Raw genomic sequence first — 20,250 nt, 5'->3', positions numbered from 1 at the left:
TACTAGTGATAGAGGTTTCTGCAGGAGTTGTTGTGATTGTGAAGGGCTCTGTTGTTGTAGATGTTTCTGCTGCACTAGTGGTGGATGTTTCTGCAGGAGTTGTTGTGATTGTGAAGGGCTCTGTTGTTGTAGATGTTTCTGCTGCACTAGTGGTGGATGTTTCAGCAGGAGCTGTTGTGAATGTGGAAGTCTCTGTTGTTGTAGATGTTTCTGCTGTACTAGTGATAGAGGTTTCTGCAGGAGCTGTTGTGAATGTGGAAGTCTCTGATGTTGTAGATGTTTCTGCTGCACTAGTGGTAGATGTTTCTGCAGTAGTTGTTGTGATTGTGGAGGGCTCTGTTGTTGTATATATTTCTGCTGTGATAATGGTGGATGTTTCAACTGGAGTTGTTGGAATTGTCGAAGTCTCTATTGTTGTAGATGTTTCTGCTGTACTAGTGATAGATGTTTCTGCAGGACTTGTTGTGATTGTGGAGGGCTCAGTTGTTGTAGACGTTTCTGCTGCACTAGTGGTAGATGTTTCAGCAGGAACTGTTGTGAATGTGGAAGTCTCTGTTGTTGTAGATGTTTTTGCTGTACTAGTGGTGGATGTTTCAGCAGGAGCTGTTGTGAATGTGGAAGTCTCTGTTGTTGTAGATGTTTCTGCTGTTCTAGTGGTAGATGTTTCTGCAGGAGTTGTTGTGATTGTGGAGGGCTCTGTTGTTGTAGATGTTTCTGCTGCACTAGTGGTGGATGTTTCAGCAGGAGCTGTTGTAAATGTGGAAGTCTCTGTTGTTGTAGATGTTTCTACTGCAATGGAAGTGGATGTTTCAGCAGGAGTTGTTGTGATTGTGGGGAGATCTGTTGTTGTAGATGTTTCTGCTGCACTAGTAGTGGATGTTTCTGCAGGAGTTGTTGTGAATGTGGAAGTCTCTGTTGCTGTAGATGTTTCTGCTGCAATGGAAGTGGATGTTTCAACAGGAGTTTTTGTGATTGTGGTAGTCTCTGTTGCTGTAGATGTTTCTGCTACACTAGTTGTGGATGTTTCAGCAGGAACTGTTGTGAATGTGGAAGTCTCTGTTGTTGTAGATGTTTCTGCTGCACTAGTGGTAGATGTTTCTGCAGGAGCTGTTGTGAATGTGGAAGTCTCTGTTGTTGTAGATGTTTCTGCTGTACTAGTGATAGAGGTTTCTGCAGGAGTTGTTGTGATTGTGAAGGGCTCTGTTGTTGTAGATGTTTCTGCTGCACTAGTGGTGGATGTTTCTGCAGGAGTTGTTGTGATTGTGAAGGGCTCTGTTGTTGTAGATGTTTCTGCTGCACTAGTGGTGGATGTTTCAGCAGGAGCTGTTGTGAATGTGGAAGTCTCTGTTGTTGTAGATGTTTCTGCTGTACTAGTGATAGAGGTTTCTGCAGGAGCTGTTGTGAATGTGGAAGTCTCTGATGTTGTAGATGTTTCTGCTGCACTAGTGGTAGATGTTTCTGCAGTAGTTGTTGTGATTGTGGAGGGCTCTGTTGTTGTATATATTTCTGCTGTGATAATGGTGGATGTTTCAACTGGAGTTGTTGGAATTGTCGAAGTCTCTATTGTTGTAGATGTTTCTGCTGTACTAGTGATAGATGTTTCTGCAGGACTTGTTGTGATTGTGGAGGGCTCAGTTGTTGTAGACGTTTCTGCTGCACTAGTGGTAGATGTTTCAGCAGGAACTGTTGTGAATGTGGAAGTCTCTGTTGTTGTAGATGTTTTTGCTGTACTAGTGGTGTATGTTTCAGCAGGAGCTGTTGTGAATGTGGAAGTCTCTGTTGTTGTAGATGTTTCTGCTGTACTAGTGGTAGATGTTTCTGCAGGAGTTGTTGTGATTGTGGAGGGCTCTGTTGTTGTAGATGTTTCTGCTGCACTAGTGGTGGATGTTTCAGCAGGAGCTGTTGTGAATGTGGAAGTCTCTGTTGTTGTAGATGTTTCTGCTGTACTAGTGATAGAGGTTTCTGCAGGAGCTGTTTTGAATGTGGAAGTCTCTGTTGCTGTAGATGTTTCTGCTTCACTAGAGGTGGATGTTACAACAGTAGTTGTTGTGAATGTGGAAGTCTCCGTTGTTGTAGATGTTTCTACTGCAATGGAAGTGGATGTTTCAGCAGGAGTTGTTGTGATTGTGGGGAGATCTGTTGTTTTAGATGTTTCTGCTGCACTAGTGGTGGATGTTTCTGCAGGAGTTGTTGTGAATGTGGAAGTCTCTGTTGCTGTAGATGTTTCTGCTGCAATGGAAGTGGATGTTTCAACAGGAGTTGTTGTGATTGTGGTAGTCTCTGTTGCTGTAGATGTTTCTGCTACACTAGTTGTGGATGTTTCAGCAGGAACTGTTGTGAATGTGGAAGTCTCTGTTGTTGTAGATGTTTCTGCTGCACTAGTGGTAAATGTTTCTGCAGTAGAAGTTGTTGTGATTGTGGAGGGGTCTGTTGTTGTATATGTTTCTGCTGTGATGATGGTGGATATTTCAACTGGAGTTGTTGTAATTGTCGAAGTCTCTGTTGTTGTAGATGTTTCTGCTACATTAGTTGTGAATGTTTCAGCAGAAGTTGTTGTGATCATGGAAGTGTCTGTTGTTGTAGATGTTTCTGCTGCACTAGTGATAGATGTTTCTGCAGTAGTTGTAACTGTGGATAGCTCTGTTGTTGTAGATGTTTCTGCTGTACTAGTGATAGAGGTTTCTGCAGGAGTTGTTGTGATTGTGAAGGGCTCTGTTGTTGTAGATGTTTCTGCTGCACTAGTGGTGGATGTTTCTGCAGGAGTTGTTGTGATTGTGAAGGGCTCTGTTGTTGTAGATGTTTCTGCTGCACTAGTGGTGGATGTTTCAGGAGGAGCTGTTGTGAATGTGGAAGTCTCTGTTGTTGTAGATGTTTCTGCTGTACTAGTGATAGAGGTTTCTGCAGGAGCTGTTGTGAATGTGGAAGTCTCTGTTGTTGTAGATGTTTCTGCTGCACTAGTGGTGGATGTTTCTGCAGGAGTTGTTGTGATTGTGGAGGGCTCTGTTGTTGTATATATTTCTGCTGTTATAATGGTGGATTTTTCAACTGGAGTTGTTGGAATTTTTGAAGTCTCTATTGTTGTAGATGTTTCTGCTGTACTAGTGATATATGTTTCTGCAGGACTTGTTGTGATTGTGGACGGCTCTGTTGTTGTAGACGATTCTGCTGTACTAGTGGTGGATGTTTCAGCAGGAGCTGTTTTGAATGTGGAAGTCTCTGTTGTTGTAGATGTTTCTGCTGTACTAGTGGTAGATGTTTCTGCAGGAGCTGTTGTGAATGTGGAAGTCTCTGTTGCTGTAGATGTTTCTGCTTCACTAGAGGTGGATGTTACAACAGTAGTTGTTGTGAATGTGGAAGTCTCCGTTGTTGTAGATGTTTCTACTGCAATGGAAGTGGATGTTTCAGCAGGAGTTGTTGTGATTGTGGGGAGATCTGTTGTTGTAGATGTTTCTGCTGCACTAGTAGTGGATGTTTCAGCAGGAGCTGTTGTGAATGTGGAAGTCTCTGTTGTTGTAGATGTTTCTGCTGTTCTAGTGGTAGATGTTTCTGCAGGAGTTGTTGTGATTGTGGAGGGCTCTGTTGTTGTAGATGTTTCTGCTGCACTAGTGGTGGATGTTTCAGCAGGAGCTGTTGTAAATGTGGAAGTCTCTGTTGTTGTAGATGTTTCTACTGCAATGGAAGTGGATGTTTCAGCAGGAGTTGTTGTGATTGTGGGGAGATCTGTTGTTGTAGATGTTTCTGCTGCACTAGTAGTGGATGTTTCTGCAGGAGTTGTTGTGAATGTGGAAGTCTCTGTTGCTGTAGATGTTTCTGCTGCAATGGAAGTGGATGTTTCAACAGGAGTTTTTGTGATTGTGGTAGTCTCTGTTGCTGTAGATGTTTCTGCTACACTAGTTGTGGATGTTTCAGCAGGAACTGTTGTGAATGTGGAAGTCTCTGTTGTTGTAGATGTTTCTGCTGCACTAGTGGTAGATGTTTCTGCAGGAGCTGTTGTGAATGTGGAAGTCTCTGTTGTTGTAGATGTTTCTGCTGTACTAGTGATAGAGGTTTCTGCAGGAGTTGTTGTGATTGTGAAGGGCTCTGTTGTTGTAGATGTTTCTGCTGCACTAGTGGTGGCTGTTTCTGCAGGAGTTGTTGTGATTGTGAAGGGCTTTGTTGTTGTAGATGTTTCTGCTGCACTAGTGGTGGATGTTTCAGCAGGAGCTGTTGTGAATGTGGAAGTCTCTGTTGTTGTAGATGTTTCTGCTGTACTAGTGATAGAGGTTTCTGCAGGAGCTGTTGTGAATGTGGAAGTCTCTGATGTTGTAGATGTTTCTGCTGCACTAGTGGTAGATGTTTCTGCAGTAGTTGTTGTGATTGTGGAGGGCTCTGTTGTTGTATATATTTCTGCTGTGATAATGGTGGATGTTTCAACTGGAGTTGTTGGAATTGTCGAAGTCTCTATTGTTGTAGATGTTTCTGCTGTACTAGTGATAGATGTTTCTGCAGGACTTGTTGTGATTGTGGAGGGCTCAGTTGTTGTAGACGTTTCTGCTGCACTAGTGGTAGATGTTTCAGCAGGAACTGTTGTGAATGTGGAAGTCTCTGTTGTTGTAGATGTTTTTGCTGTACTAGTGGTGTATGTTTCAGCAGGAGCTGTTGTGAATGTGGAAGTCTCTGTTGTTGTAGATGTTTCTGCTGTACTAGTGGTAGATGTTTCTGCAGGAGTTGTTGTGATTGTGGAGGGCTCTGTTGTTGTAGATGTTTCTGCTGCACTAGTGGTGGATGTTTCAGCAGGAGCTGTTGTGAATGTGGAAGTCTCTGTTGTTGTAGATGTTTCTGCTGTACTAGTGATAGAGGTTTCTGCAGGAGCTGTTGTGAATGTGGAAGTCTCTGTTGCTGTAGATGTTTCTGCTTCACTAGAGGTGGATGTTACAACAGTAGTTGTTGTGAATGTGGAAGTCTCCGTTGTTGTAGATGTTTCTACTGCAATGGAAGTGGATGTTTCAGCAGGAGTTGTTGTGATTGTGGGGAGATCTGTTGTTTTAGATGTTTCTGCTGCACTAGTGGTGGATGTTTCTGCAGGAGTTGTTGTGAATGTGGAAGTCTCTGTTGCTGTAGATGTTTCTGCTGCAATGGAAGTGGATGTTTCAACAGGAGTTGTTGTGATTGTGGTAGTCTCTGTTGCTGTAGATGTTTCTGCTACACTAGTTGTGGATGTTTCAGCAGGAACTGTTGTGAATGTGGAAGTCTCTGTTGTTGTAGATGTTTCTGCTGCACTAGTGGTAAATGTTTCTGCAGTAGAAGTTGTTGTGATTGTGGAGGGGTCTGTTGTTGTATATGTTTCTGCTGTGATGATGGTGGATGTTTCAACTGGAGTTGTTGTAATTGTCGAAGTCTCTGTTGTTGTAGATGTTTCTGCTACATTAGTTGTGAATGTTTCAGCAGAAGTTGTTGTGATCATGGAAGTGTCTGTTGTTGTAGATGTTTCTGCTGCACTAGTGATAGATGTTTCTGCAGTAGTTGTAACTGTGGATAGCTCTGTTGTTGTAGATGTTTCTGCTGCACTAGTGGTGGAAGTTGCTGCAGCAGTTGTTGTGAATGTGGAGTTCTCTGTTGTTGTAGATGATTCTGCTTCACTAGAGGTGGGTGTTACAGCAGTAGCTGTTGTGAATGTGGAAGTCTCTGTTGTTGTAGATGTTTCTGCTGTACTAGTGGTGGATGTTTCAGCAGGAGTTGTTGTGATTGTGGAGGGCTCTGTTGTTGTATATGTTTCTGCTGTGATAATGGTGGATGTTTCAACTGGAGTTGCTGTAATTGTCGAAGTCTCTATTGTTGTAGATGTTTCTGCTACACTAGTTGTGAATGTTTCAGCAGAAGTTTTTGTGATCATGGAAGTGTCTGTTGTTGTAGATGTTTCTGCTGTACTAGTGATAGATGTTTCTGCAGGACTGGTTGTGATTGTGGAGGGCTCTGTTGTTGTAGATGTTTCTGCTGCACTAGTGGTGGATGTTTCTGCAGGAGTTGTTGTGAATGTGGAAGTCTCTGTTGCTGTAGATGTTTCTGCTGCAATGGAAGTGGATGATTCAACAGGAGTTGTTGTGATTGTGGTAGTCTCTGTTGCTGTAGATGTTTCTGCTACACTAGTTGTGGATGTTTCAGCAGGAACTGTTGTGAATGTGGAAGTCTCTGTTGTTGTAGATGTTTCTGCTGCACTAATGGTAGATGTTTCTGCAGCAGCTGTTGTGAATGTGGAAGTCTCTGTTGTTGTAGATGTTTCTGCTGTACTAGTGATAGAGGTTTCTGCAGGAGTTGTTGTAATTGTGAAGGGCTCTGTTTTTGTAGATGTTTCTGCTACACTAGTTGTGGATGTTTCAGCAGGAACTGTTGTGAATGTGGAAGTCTCTGTTGTTGTAGATGTTTCTGCTGCACTAGTGGTAGATGTTTCTGCAGGAGCTGTTGTGATTGTGAAGGGCTCTGTTGTTGTAGATGTTTCTGCTGCACTAGTGGTGGATGTTTCAGCTGGAGTTGTTGTGATTGTGGGGAGATCTGTTGTTGTAGATGTTTCTGCTGCACTAGTGGTGGATGTTTCAGCAGGAACTGTTGTGAATGTGAAAGTCTCTGTTGTTGTAGATGTTTCTACTGCAATGGAAGTGGATGTTTCAGCAGGAGTTGTTGTGATTGTGGGGAGCTCTGTTGTTGTAGATGTTTCTGCTACACTAGTGGTGGATGTTTCTGCAGGAGTTGTTTTGAATGTGGAAGTCTCTGTAGCTGTAGATGTTTCTGCTGCACTATTGGTAGATGTTTCTGCTGTAGTCCTTGTAGACATTTCTGCTGCACTAGTTGTGGATGTTTCAGCAGGAACTGTTGTGAATGTGGAAGTCTCTGTTGCTGTAGATGTTTCTGCTGCAATGGAAGTGGATGATTCAACAGGAGTTGTTGTGATTGTGGTAGTCTCTGTTGCTTTAGATGTTTTTGCTACACTAGTGGTGGATGTTTCAGCAGGAACTGTTGTGAATGTGGAAGTCTCTGTTGTTGTAGATGTTTCTGCTGCACTAGTGGTGGATGTTTCTGCAGGACTTGTTGTGAATGTGGAAGTCTCTGTAGCTGTAGATGTTTTTGCTGCAATGGAAGTGGATGTTTCTGCAGGAGTTGTTGTGATTGTGGTAGTCTCTGTTGTTGTAGATGTTTCTGCTACACTCGTGCTAGATGTTTCAGCAGGAACTGTTGTGAATGTGGAGGGCTCCGTTGCTGTTTCTGCTGTAGCCCTTGTAGACATTTCTGCTGCACTAGTGGTAGGTGTTTCTGCAGTAGTAGTTGTTGTGATTGTGGAGGGCGCTGTTGTTGTATATGTTTCTGCTGTGATAATGGTGGATGTTTCAACTGGAGTTGTTGTAATTGTCGAAGACTCTATTGTTGTAGATGTTTCTGCTACACTAGTTGTGAATGTTTCAGCAGAAGTTGTTGTGATCATGGAAGTGTCTGTTGTTGTAGATGTTTCTGCTGCACTAGTGGTGGATGTTGCTGCAGGAGTTGTTGTGAATGTGGAGGGCTCTGTTGTTGTAGATGATTCTGCTTCACTAGAGGTGGATGTTACAGCAGTAGCTGTTGTGAATGTGGAAGTCTCTGTTGTTGTAGATGTTTCTGCTGCACTAGTGATAGATGTTTCTGCAGGAGTTGTTGTGATTGTGGAGGGCTCTGTTGTTGTAGATGTTTCTGCTGCACTAGTGGTGGATGTTACAGCAGTAGCTTTTGTGATTGTGGTAGTCTCTGTTGTTGTAAATGTTTCTGCTACACTAGTGCTGGATGTTTCAGCAGGAACTGTTGTGAATGTGGAAGTCTCTGTTGTTGTAAATGTTTCTGCTGCACTACTGATAGATGTTTCTGCAGGAGTTGTTGTGATTGTGGAGGGCTCTGTTGTTGTAGATGTTTCTGCTGCACTAGTGGTGGATGTTTCAGCAGGAACTGTTGTGAATGTGGAAGTCTCTGTTGTTGTAGATGTTTCTGCTGTACTAGTGATAGATGTTTCTGCAGGAGTTGTTGTGATTGTGGAGGGCTCTGTTGTTGTATATGTTTCAGCTGCACTAGTGGTAGATGGTTCAGCGGAAGCTGTTGTGAATGTGGAAGTCTCTGTTGTTGTAGATGTTTCTGCTGCACTAGTGATAGATGTTTCTCTAGCAGTTGTTGTAATTGTGGATAGCTCTGTTGTTGTAGATGATTCTGCTGCACTAGTGGTGGATGTTTCAGCAGGAACTTTTGTGTATGTGGAAGTCTCTGTTGTTGTAGATGTTTCTGCTGCACTAGTGATAGATGTTTCTGCAGGAGTTGTTGTGATTGTGGAGGGCTCTATTGTTATATATGTCTCTGCTGCATTAGTGGTAGGTGTTTCTGCAGTAGTAGTTTTTGTGATTGTGGAGGGCTCTGTTGTTGTATATGTTTCTGCTGTGATAGTGGTGGATGTTTCAACTGGAGTTGTTGTAATTGTCGAAGTCTCTGTTGTTGTTGATGTTTCTACTACACTAGTGGTGGATGTTTCAGCAGGAACTGTTGTGTATGTGGAAGTCTCTGTTGTTGTAGATGTTTCTGTTGCATTAGTGATAGATGTTGCTGCAGGAGTTGTTGTGAATGTGGAGGGCTCTGTTGTTGTAGATGATTCTGCTTCGCTAGAGGTGGATGTTACAGCAGTAGCTTTTGTGAATGTGGAAGTCTCTGTTGTTGTAGATGTTTCTACTGCAATGGAAGTGGATGTTTCAGCAGGAGTTGTTGTGAATGTGGAAGGCTCTGTGGTTGTATATGTTTCTGCTGCACTAGTGGTGGATGTTTCAGCAGGAGTTGTTGTGATCATGGAAGTGTCTGTTGTTGTAGATGTTTCTGCTGCACTAGTGGTAGATGTTTCTGCAGTAGTTGTTGTGATTGTGGAGGGCTCTGTGGTTGTATATGTTTCTGCAGTGATAATGGTGGATGTTTCAACTGGAGTTGTTGTAATTGTCGAAGTCTCTATTGTTGTAGATATTTCTGCTACACTAGTGGTGGATGATTCAGCAGGAGTTGTTGTGATCGTGGAAGTGTCTGTTGTTGTAGATGTTTCTGCTGCACTAGTGATAGGTTTTTCTGCAACAGTTGTTGTGATTGTGGATAGCTCTGTTGTTGTAGATGTTTCTGCTGTGGTAATGGTGGATGTTTCAACTGGAATTGATGTAACTGTCGAAGTCTGTATTGTTGTATATGTTTCTGCTGTGATAATTGTGGATGTTTCAACTGGAATTGTTGTTATTGTCGAAGTCTCAGTTACTGTAGATGTTTTTGCTTCACTAGTGGTGGATGTTTCAGCAGGAACTGTTGTGAATGTGGAAGTCTCTGTTGTTGTAGATGTTTCTGCTGCACTAGTGGTGGATGTTTCAGCAGGAGCTGTTGTGAATGTGGAAGTCTCTGTTGTTGTAGATGTTTCTGCTGCACTAGTGGTGGATGTTTCAGCAGGAGCTGTTGTGAATGTGGAAGTCTCTGTTGTTGTAGATGTTTCTGCTGCACTAGTGGTAGATATTTCTGCAGTAGATATTGTGATTGAGGAAGTGTCTGCTGTTGTAGATGTTTCTGCTGCACTAGTAGTGGTTGTTTCAGTTGGAGTAGTTGTGATTGTGGACAGCTCTGTTGTTGCTTTAGATGTTGTAGCAGGAGTTGTTGTTATTGATAGGTATTCTGTTGTTGGTTCATGAAAAATGCTTATCAGTTTAGAAGGCACTCTCAAAAGTAATGACAAAAGAAATAAATTGTGTGTACATTTTGAATGCATATTTTAATAGAATATTTATAAAACACCAAAGTTTATGTAAAACCATGTCTAATCTGACTATTTTTTACAGTCTGTTCAATGTCTCACGTATGTACAATACATCGTTTTTTTCTAACCTTTTGCTTTTAATATATTGTCAGACAAACCTGTATTATTAACTGAAAATGAAGTTATGTTCAGGGCATTGATAGTTGTATCATCACTCAGAAATTCTTCTGCAATTTGGAGTTCTGATGGCACAGTCTGTGTAGAGTTGAAAGCAAGTTCTGATGTGGTAATGACCGATCCCTTGCTGAAATACATTTTTAGAAATACTGTCATATTGGACTAATAAATGGGTTAATCGCATGTATGAGTTATCTCTCACAGTTGAAAACATAAACAAAGGCATTGCATTTAAAATTATCAGCAGTGAAGTATTCAGTATTTACCTGAATAGTAGCACAGTGACTCTAAGGAAGGAATGGAAATTCTTGAAAATAAGTGTAAGCTGTAATAAAGTACAGAAAGTTATGATGAAATTATTTATAATTCAATAAATGTAAATAATTAATACGTTCATAATTTTAATGATTATATAGTGAATACAGTATGTGGGTTTGAACTCACAATATCCTGAACAAGCATAGCCCTGTTTTTGAAAGCAGGAGACTGTCGATCATTGAGGTCATCTATGAAAGAATCTTTAGAGCGGAATTCCAGCTTAATATTCACTTCATATACTGGCTCCACTGTTGTAGATGATTCTGCTACACTAGTAGTGGATATTTCAGCAGTAGTTGTGAATGTGGAAGTCTCTGTCATTGTAGATGTTTCTGAAGCACTAGTAATTGATATTTCAGCCTCAGTTGTTGTTGTGATTATGGAGGGCTCTGTTGTTGTATATGTTTCTGCTGTGATAATGGTGGACGTTTCAACTGGAGTTGTTGGAATTGTCGAAGTCTCTGTTGTTGAAGATGTTTCTGCTACAATAGTTGTGAATGTTACGGCATGACCTGTTGTGATCATGGAAGTCTCTGTTGTCATAGATATTTCTGCTGCACTAGTGGTGGATGTTTCAGCAGGAGCTGTTGTGAATGTGGAAGTCTCTGTGGTTGTAGATGTTTCTGCTGTACTAGTGGTGGATGTTTCAGCAGGAGCTGTTGTGAATGTGGAAGTGTCTGTTGTTGTAGATGTTTCTGCTGTACTAGTGATAGATGTTTCTGCAGGAGTTCTTGTGATTGTGGAGGGCTCTGTTGTTGTAGATGTTCCTGCTGCACTAGTGGTAGATGTTTCAGCAGGAGCTGTTGTGAATGTGGAAGTCTCTGTTATTGTAGATGTTTCTGCTGTACTAGTGATAGATGTTTCTGCATGAGTTGTTGTGATTGTGGAGGGCTCTGTTGTTGTATATATTTCTGCTGTGATAATGGTGGATGTTTCAACTGGAGTTGTTGGAATTGTCGAAGTCTCTATTGTTGTAGATGTTTCTGCTGTACTAGTGATAGATGTTTCTGCAGGACTTGTTGTGATTGTGGAGGGCTCTGTTGTTGTAGACGTTTCTGCTGCACTAGTGGTGGATGTTTCAGCAGGAGCTGTTGTGAATGTGGAAGTCTCTGTTGTTGTAGATGTTTCTGCTGTACTAGTGGTAGATGTTTGTGCAGGAGTTGTTGTGATTGTGGAGGGCTCTGTTGCTGTAGATGTTTCTGCTTCACTAGAGGTGGATGTTACAACAGTAGTTGTTGTGAATGTGGAAGTCTCCGTTGTTGTAGATGTTTCTACTGCAATGGAAGTGGATGTTTCAGCAGGAGTTGTTGTGATTGTGGGGAGATCTGTTGTTGTAGATGTTTCTGCTGCACTAGTGGTGGATGTTTCTGCAGGAGTTGTTGTGAATGTGGAAGTCTCTGTTGCTGTAGATGTTTCTGCTGCAATGGAAGTGGATGTTTCAACAGGAGTTGATGTGATTGTGGTAGTCTCTGTTGCTGTACATGTTACTGCTACACTAGTTGTGGATGTTTCAGCAGGAACTGTTGTGAATGTGGAAGTCTCTGTTGTTGTAGATGTTTCTGCTGCACTAGTGGTAGATGTTTCTGCAGGGGCTGTTGTGAATGTGGAAGTCTCTGTTGTTGTAGATGTTTCTGCTGTACTAGTGATAGAGGTTTCTGCAGGAGTTGTTGTGATTGTGAAGGGCTCTGTTGTTGTAGATGTTTCTGCTGCATTAGTGGTGGATGTTTCAGGAGGAGCTGTTTTGAATGTGGAAGTCTCTGTTGTTGTAGATGTTTCTGCTGTACTAGTGATAGAGGTTTCTGCAGGAGCTGTTGTGAATGTGGAAGTCTCTGTTGTTGTAGATGTTTCTGCTGCACTAGTGGTAGATGTTTCTGCAGGAGTTGTTGTGAATGTGGAGGGCTCTGTTGTTGTAGATGTTTCTGCTGCACTAGTGGTGGATGTTTCAGCAGGAGCTGTTGTGAATGTGGAAGTCTCTGTTGTTGTAGATGTTTCTGCTGTACTAGTGATAGATGTTTCTACAGGAGCTGTTGTGAATGTGGAAGTCTCTGTTGCTGTAGATGTTTCTGCTTCACTAGAGGTGGATGTTACAACAGTAGTTGTTGTGAATGTGGAAGTCTCCGTTGTTGTAGATGTTTCTACTGCAATGGAAGTGGATGTTTCAGCAGGAGTTGTTGTGATTGTGGGGAGATCTGTTGTTGTAGATGTTTCTGCTGCACTAGTAGTGGATGTTTCTGCAGGAGTGGTTGTGAATGTGGAAGTCTCTGTTGCTGTAGATGTTTCTGCTACACTAGTTGTGGATGTTTCAGCAGGAACTGTTGTGAATGTGGAAGTCTCTGTTGTTGTAGATGTTTCTGCTGCACTAGTGGTAGATGTTTCTGCAGGAGCTGTTGTGAATGTGGAAGTCTCTGTTGTTGTAGATGTTCCTGCTGTACTAGTGATAGAGGTTTCTGCAGGAGTTGTTGTGATTGTGAAGGGCTCTGTTGTTGTAGATGTTTCTGCTGCACTAGTGGTGGATGTTTCTGCAGGAGTTGTTGTGATTGTGAAGGGCTCTGTTGTTGTAGATGTTTCTGCTGCACTAGTGGTGGATGTTTCAGCAGGAGCTGTTGTGAATGTGGAAGTCTCTGTTGTTGTAGATGTTTCTGCTGTACTAGTGATAGAGGTTTCTGCAGGAGCTGTTGTGAATGTGGAAGTCTCTGATGTTGTAGATGTTTCTGCTGCACTAGTGGTAGATGTTTCTGCAGTAGTTGTTGTGATTGTGGAGGGCTCTATTGTTGTATATATTTCTGCTGTGATAATGGTGGATGTTTCAACTGGAGTTGTTGGAATTGTCGAAGTCTCTATTGTTGTAGATGTTTCTGCTGTACTAGTGATAGATGTTTCTGCAGGACTTGTTGTGATTGTGGAGGGCTCAGTTGTTGTAGACGTTTCTGCTGCACTAGTGGTAGATGTTTCAGCAGGAACTGTTGTGAATGTGGAAGTCTCTGTTGTTGTAGATGTTTCTGCTGTACTAGTGGTGGATGTTTCAGCAGGAGCTGTTGTGAATGTGGAAGTCTCTGTTGTTGTAGATGTTTCTGCTGTACTAGTGGTAGATGTTTCTGCAGGAGTTGTTGTGATTGTGGAGGGCTCTGTTGTTGTAGATGTTTCTGCTGCACTAGTGGTGGATGTTTCAGCAGGAGCTGTTGTGAATGTGGAAGTCTCTGTTGTTGTAGATGTTTCTGCTGTACTAGTGATAGAGGTTTCTGCAGGAGCTGTTGTGAATGTGGAAGTCTCTGTTGCTGTAGATGTTTCTGCTGCACTAGTGGTGGATGTTTCTGCAGGAGTTGTTGTGAATGTGGAAGTCTCTGTTGCTGTAGATGTTTCTGCTGCAATGGAAGTGGATGTTTCAACAGGAGTTGTTGTGATTGTGGTAGTCTCTGTTGCTGTAGATGTTTCTGCTACACTAGTTGTGGATGTTTCAGCAGGAACTGTTGTGAATGTGGAAGTCTCTGTTGTTGTAGATGTTTCTGCTGCACTAGTGGTAGATGTTTCTGCAGTAGAAGTTGTTGTGATTGTGGAGGGGTCTGTTGTTGTATATGTTTCTGCTGTGATAATGGTGGATGTTTCAACTGGAGTTGTTGTAATTGTCGAAGTCTCTGTTGTTGTAGATGTTTCTGCTACATTAGTTGTGAATGTTTCAGCAGAAGTTGTTGTGATCATGGAAGTGTCTGTTGTTGTAGATGTTTCTGCTGCACTAGTGATAGATGTTTCTGCAGTAGTTGTAACTGTGGATAGCTCTGTTGTTGTAGATGTTTCTGCTGCACTAGTGGTGGAAGTTGCTGCAGCAGTTGTTGTGAATGTGGAGGCCTCTGTTGTTGTAGATGATTCTGCTTCACTAGAGGTGGATGTTACAGCAGTAGCTGTTGTGAATGTGGAAGTCTCTGTTGTTGTAGATGTTTCTGCTGTACTAGTGGTGGATGTTTTAGCAGGAGTTGTTGTGATTGTGGAGGGCTCTGTTGTTGTATATGTTTCTGCTGTGATAATGGTGGATGTTTCAACTGGAGTTGTTGTAATTGTCGAAGTCTCTATTGTTGTAGATGTTTCTGCTACACTAGTTGTGAATGTTTCAGCAGAAGTTTTTGTGATCATGGAAGTGTCTGTTGTTGTAGATGTTTCTGCAGGACTGGTTGTGATTGTGGAGGGCTCTGTTGTTGTAGATGTTTCTGCTGCACTAGTGGTGGATGTTTCTGCAGGAGTTGTTGTGAATGTGGTAGTCTCTGTTGCTGTAGATGTTTCTGCTGCAATGGAAGTGGATGATTCAACAGGAGTTGTTGTGATTGTGGAAGTCTCTGTTGCTGTAGATGTTTCTGCTACACTATTTGTGGATGTTTCTGCAGGAGTTGTTGTGAATGTGGAGGGCTCTGTTGTTGTAGATGTTTCTGCTGCACTAATGGTAGATGTTTCTGCAGGAGCTGTTGTGAATGTGGAAGTCTCTGTTGTTGTAGATGTTTCTGCTGTACTAGTGATAGAGGTTTCTGCAGGAGCTGTTGTGAATGTGGAGGGCTCTGTTGTTGTAGATGATTCTGCTTCTCTAGAGGTGGATGTTACAGCAGTAGCTGTTGTGAATGTGGAAGTCTCTGTTGTTGTAGATGTTTCTGCTGCACTAGTGGTAGATGTTTCTGCAGGAGTTGTTGTGATTGTGAAGGGCTCTGTTGTTGTAGATGTTTCTGCTGCACTAGTGGTGGATGTTTCAGCTGGAGTTGTTGTGATTGTGGGGAGATCTGTTGTTGTAGATGTTTCTGCTGCACTAGTGGTGGATGTTTCAGCAGGAACTGTTGTGAATGTGAAAGTCTCTGTTGTTGTAGATGTTTCTACTGCAATGGAAGTGGATGTTTCAGCAGGAGTTGTTGTGATTGTGGGGAGCTCTGTTGTTGTAGATGTTTCTGCTACACTAGTGGTGGATGTTTCTGCAGGAGTTGTTTTGAATGTGGAAGTCTCTGTAGCTGTAGATGTTTTTGCTGCAATGGAAGTGGATGTTTCTGCAGGAGTTGTTGTGATTGTGGTAGTCTCTGTTGTTGTAGATGTTTCTGCTGCACTAGTGATATATGTTTCTGCAGTAGTTGTTGTAATTGTGGAGAGCTCTGTTGTTGTAGATGTTTCTGCTGCACTAGAGGTGGATGTTACAGCAGTAGCTTTTGTGAATGTGGAAGTCTCTGTTGTTGTAGATGTTTCTACTGCAATGGAAGTGGATGTTTCTGCAGGAGTTGTTTTGAATGTGGAAGTCTCTGTAGCTGTAGATGTTTTTGCTGCAATGGAAGTGGATGTTTCTGCAGTAGTTGTTGTGATTGTGGTAGTCTCTGTTGTTGTAGATGTTTCTGCTACACTAGTGCTGGATGTTTCAGCAGGAACTGTTGTGAATGTGGAAGTCTCTGTTGTTGTAGATGTTTCTGCTGCACTAGTGATAGATGTTTCTGCAGGAGTTGTTGTGATTGTGGAGGGCTCTGTTGCTGTAGATGTTTCTGCTGCACTATTGGTAGATGTTTCTGCTGTAGTCCTTGTAGACATTTCTGCTGCACTAGTGGTAGGTGTTTCTGCAGTAGTAGTTTTTGTGATTGTGGAGGGCTCTGTTGTTGTATATGTTTCTGCTGTGATAATGGTGGATGTTTCAACTGGAGTTGTTGTAATTGTCGAAGTCTCTATTGTTGTAGATGTTTCTGCTACACTAGTTGTGAATGTTTCAGCAGAAGTTGTTGTGATCATGGAAGTGTCTGTTGTTGTAGATGTTTCTGCTGCACTAGTGGTGGATGTTGCTGCAGGAGTTGTTGTGAATGTGGAGGGCTCTGTTGTTGTAGATGATTCTGCTTCGCTAGAGGTGGATGTTACAGCAGTAGCTGTTGTGAATGTGGAAGTCTCTGTTGCTGTAGATGTTTCTGCTGCAATGGAAGTGGATGATTCAACAGGAGTTGTTGTGATTGTGGTAGTCTCTGTTGCTTTAGATGTTTTTGCTACACTAGTGGTGGATGTTTCAGCTGGAACTGTTGTGAATGTGGAAGTCTCTGTTGTTGTAAATGTTTCTGCTGCACTAGTGGTGGATGTTTCTGCAGGACTTGTTGTGAATGTGGAAGTCTCTGTAGCTGTAGATGTTTTTGCTGCAATGGAAGTGGATGTTTCTGCAGGAGTTGTTGTGATTGTGGTAGTCTCTGTTGTTGTAGATGTTTCTGCTACACTCGTGCTAGATGTTTCAGCAGGAACTGTTGTGAATGTGGAGGGCTCCGTTGCTGTTTCTGCTGTAGCCCTTGTAGACATTTCTGCTGCACTAGTGATAGGTGTTTCTGCAGTAGTAGTTGTTGTGATTGTGGAGGGCGCTGTTGTTGTATATGTTTCTGCTGTGATAATGGTGGATGTTTCAACTGGAGTTGTTGTAATTGTCGAAGACTCTATTGTTGTAGATGTTTCTGCTACACTAGTTGTGAATGTTTCAGCAGAAGTTGTTGTGATCATGGAAGTGTCTGTTGTTGTAGATGTTTCTGCTGCACTAGTGGTGGATGTTGCTGCAGGAGTTGTTGTGAATGTGGAGGGCTCTGTTGTTGTAGATGATTCTGCTTCACTAGAGGTGGATGTTACAGCAGTAGCTGTTGTGAATGTGGAAGTCTCTGTTGTTGTAGATGTTTCTGCTGCACTAGTGATAGATGTTTCTGCAGGAGTTGTTGTGATTGTGGAGGGCTCTGTTGTTGTAGATGTTTCTGCTGCACTAGTGGTGGATGTTAAAGCAGTAGCTTTTGTGATTGTGGTAGTCTCTGTTGTTGTAAATGTTTCTGCTACACTAGTGCTGGATGTTTCAGCAGGAACTGTTGTGAATGTGGAAGTCTCTGTTGTTGTAGATGTTTCTGCTTTACTAGTAATAGATGTTTCTGCAGGAGTTGTTGTGATTGTGGAGGGCTCTGTTGTTGTAGATGTTTCTGCTGCACTAGTGATAGATGTTTCTCTAGCAGTTGTTGTAATTGTGGATAGCTCTGTTGTTGTAGATGATTCTGCTGCACTAGTGGTGGATGTTTCAGCAGGAACTTTTGTGTATGTGGAAGTCTCTGTTGTTGTAGATGTTTCTGCTGCACTAGTGATAGATGTTTCTGCAGGAGTTGTTGTGATTGTGGAGGGCTCTGTTGTTGTATATGTTTCTGCTGTGATAATGGTGGATGTTTCAACTGGAGTTGTTGTAATTGTCGAAGTCTCTGTTGTTGTTGATGTTTCTACTACACTAGTGGTGGATGTTTCAGCAGGAACTGTTGTGTATGTGGAAGTCTCTGTTGTTGTAGATGTTTCTGCTGCATTAGTGATAGATGTTGCTGCAGGAGTTGTTGTGATTGTGGAGGGCTCTGTGGTTGTATATGTTTCTGCAGTGATAATGGTGGATGTTTCAACTGGAGTTGTTGTAATTGTCGAAGTCTCTATTGTTGTAGATGTTTCTGCTACAATAGTGGTGGATGTTTCAGCAGGAATTCTTGTAAATGTGGAAGTCTCTGTTGCTGTAGATGTTTCTGCTACACTAGTTGTGAATTTTGCAGCTGAAGTTGTTGTGATCATGGAAGTGTCTGTTGTTGTAGATGTTTCTGCTGCAATGAACGTGGATGTTTGAACAGGAGTTGTTGTGATTGAGGAAGTGTCTGCTGTTGTAGATGTTTCTGCTTCACTAGTGGTGGATGTTACAGCAGGAGTTGTTGTGATCATGGAAGTGTCTGTTGTTGTAGGTTTTTCTGCTGCACTAGTGATAGATGTTTCTGTAGGAGTTGTTGTGATTGTGGAGGAATCTGTTGTTGTAGATGTTTCTGCTGCACTGGTGGAATATGTTTCTGCTGTACTTCTTGTAGACATTTCTGCTGAACTAGTGGTAGATGTTTCTGCAGTAGTTGTTATGATTGTGGAGGGCTCTGTTGTTGTAGATGTTTCTGCTTTGATAATGGTGGATGTTTCAACTGGGGTTGTTGTAATTGTCGAAGTCTCTATTGCTGTAGATATTTCTGCTACAGTAGTGGTGGATGTTTCAGAAGGAATTGGTGTGATCATGGAAGTGTCTGTTGTTATAGATGTTTCTGCTACACTAGTGGTGGAAGTTTCAGCAGAATTTGTTGTGATTGTGGAAGTCTCTGTTGTTGTAGATGTTTCTGCTACACTAGTGGTGGAAGTTTCAACAGGAGCTGCTGTGAATGTGGAAATCTCTGTTGTTATAGATGTTTCTGCTACACTAGTGGTGGATGTTTCAGCAGGAGTTGTTGTGATCATAGAAGTGTCTGTTGTTGTAGATGTTTCGGCTGCACTAGCGACAGATGTTTCTGCAAGAGTTGTTGTGATTGTGGAGGGCTCTGTTGTTGTAGATGTTTCTGCTGCACTAGTGGTAGATGTTTCTGCTGTAGTTCTTGTAGACTTTTCTGCTGCACTAGTGGTAGATGTTTCTGCAGGAGTTGTTGTGATTGTGGAGGGCTCTGTTGCTGTAGATGTTTCTGCTTCACTAGAGGTGGATGTTTCAACAGGAGTTGTTGTGATTGTGGTAGTCTCTGTAGCTGTAGATGTTTCTGCTGCACTAATGGTAGATGTTTCTGCAGGAGCTGTTGTGAATGTGGAAGTCTCTGTTGTTGTAGACGTTTCTGCTGTACTAGTGATAGAGGTTTCAGCAGGAGTTGTTGTGATTGTGAAGGGCTCTGTTGTTGTAGATGTTTCTGCTGCACTAGTTGTGGATGTTTCAGCAGGAACTGTTGTGAATGTGGAAGTCTCTGTTGTTGTAGATGTTTCTGCTGCACTAATGGTAGATGTTTCTGCAGGAGCTGTTGTGAATGTGGAAGTCTCTGTTGTTGTAGACGTTTCTGCTGTACTAGTGATAGAGGTTTCAGCAGGAGTTGTTGTGATTGTGAAGGGCTCTGTTGTTGTAGATGTTTCTGCTGCACTAGTGGTGGATGTTTTAGCAGGAGCTGTTGTGAATGTGGAAGTCTCTGTTGTTGTAGATGTTTCTGCTGTACTAGTGATAGATGTTTCTGCAGGAGTTGTTGTGATTGTGGAGGGCTCTGTTGCTGTAGATGTTTCTGCTTCACTAGAGGTGGATGTTACAACAGTAGTTGTTGTGAATGTGGAAGTCTCCGTTGTTGTAGATGTTTCTACTGCAATGGAGGTGGATGTTTCAGCAGGAGTTGTTGTGATTGTGGGGAGATCTGTTGTTGTAGATGTTTCTGCTGCACTAGTGGTAGATGTTTCAGCAGGAGCTGTTGTGAATGTGGAAGTCTCTGTTGTTGTAGATGTTTCTGCTGTACTAGTGGTAGATGTTTCTGCAGTAGTTGTTGTGATTGTGGAGGGCTCTGTTGTTGTATATATTTCTGCTGTGATAATAGTGGATGTTTCAACTGGAGTTGTTGGAATTGTCGAAGTCTCTATTGTTGTAGATGTTTCTGCTAAACTAGTTGTGAATGTTTCAGCAGAAGTTGTTGTGATCATGGAAGTGTCTGTTGTTGTAGATGTTTCTGCTGCACTAGTGGTGGATGTTGCTGCAGGAGTTGTGAATGTGGAGGGCTCTGTTGTTGTAGATGATTCTGCTTCGCTAGAGCTGGATGTTACAGCAGTAGCTGTTGTGAATGTGGAAGTCTCTGTTGCTGTAGATGTTTCTGCTGCAATGGAAGTGGATGATTCAACAGGAGTTGTTGTGATTGTGGTAGTCTCTGTTGCTTTAGATGTTTTTGCTACACTAGTGGTGGATGTTTCAGCAGGAACTGTTGTGAATGTGGAAGTCTCTGTTGTTGTAGATGTTTCTGCTGCAGTAGTGATGGATGTTTCTGCAGGACTTGTTGTGAATGTGGAAGTCTCTGTAGCTGTAGATGTTTTTGCTGCAATGGAAGTGGATGTTTCTGCAGGAGTTGTTGTGATTGTGGTAGTCTCTGTTGTTGTAGATGTTTCTGCTACACTCGTGCTAGATGTTTCAGCAGGAACTGTTGTGAATGTGGAGGGCTCTGTTGTTTTAGATGATTCTGCTTCACTAGAGGTGG

General features: G+C 42.3%; 1 protein-coding gene across 1 annotated transcript; it reads right to left on the bottom strand.

Moving 5' to 3' along the window:
- Positions 1 to 1,159: 1,159 nt before the first annotated feature.
- On the bottom strand, positions 1,160 to 1,810 carry LOC132142752 (uncharacterized; the record flags this gene model as incomplete). The annotated part of the gene is made up of 1 exon (XM_059552860.1): positions 1,160 to 1,810. A coding segment is annotated over one exon (651 nt), but the record flags the coding sequence as incomplete, so codon positions are not given.
- Between the last annotated feature and the right edge of the window lie 18,440 nt (positions 1,811 to 20,250).

This window comes from Carassius carassius, chromosome 6 (assembly GCF_963082965.1).
Source record: "Carassius carassius chromosome 6, fCarCar2.1, whole genome shotgun sequence".
NCBI classification, from domain to species: domain Eukaryota; kingdom Metazoa; phylum Chordata; class Actinopteri; order Cypriniformes; family Cyprinidae; genus Carassius; species Carassius carassius.
Note: the sequence above shows the minus strand (reverse complement) of the source record. Positions and strands in the feature narration are given on the sequence as shown.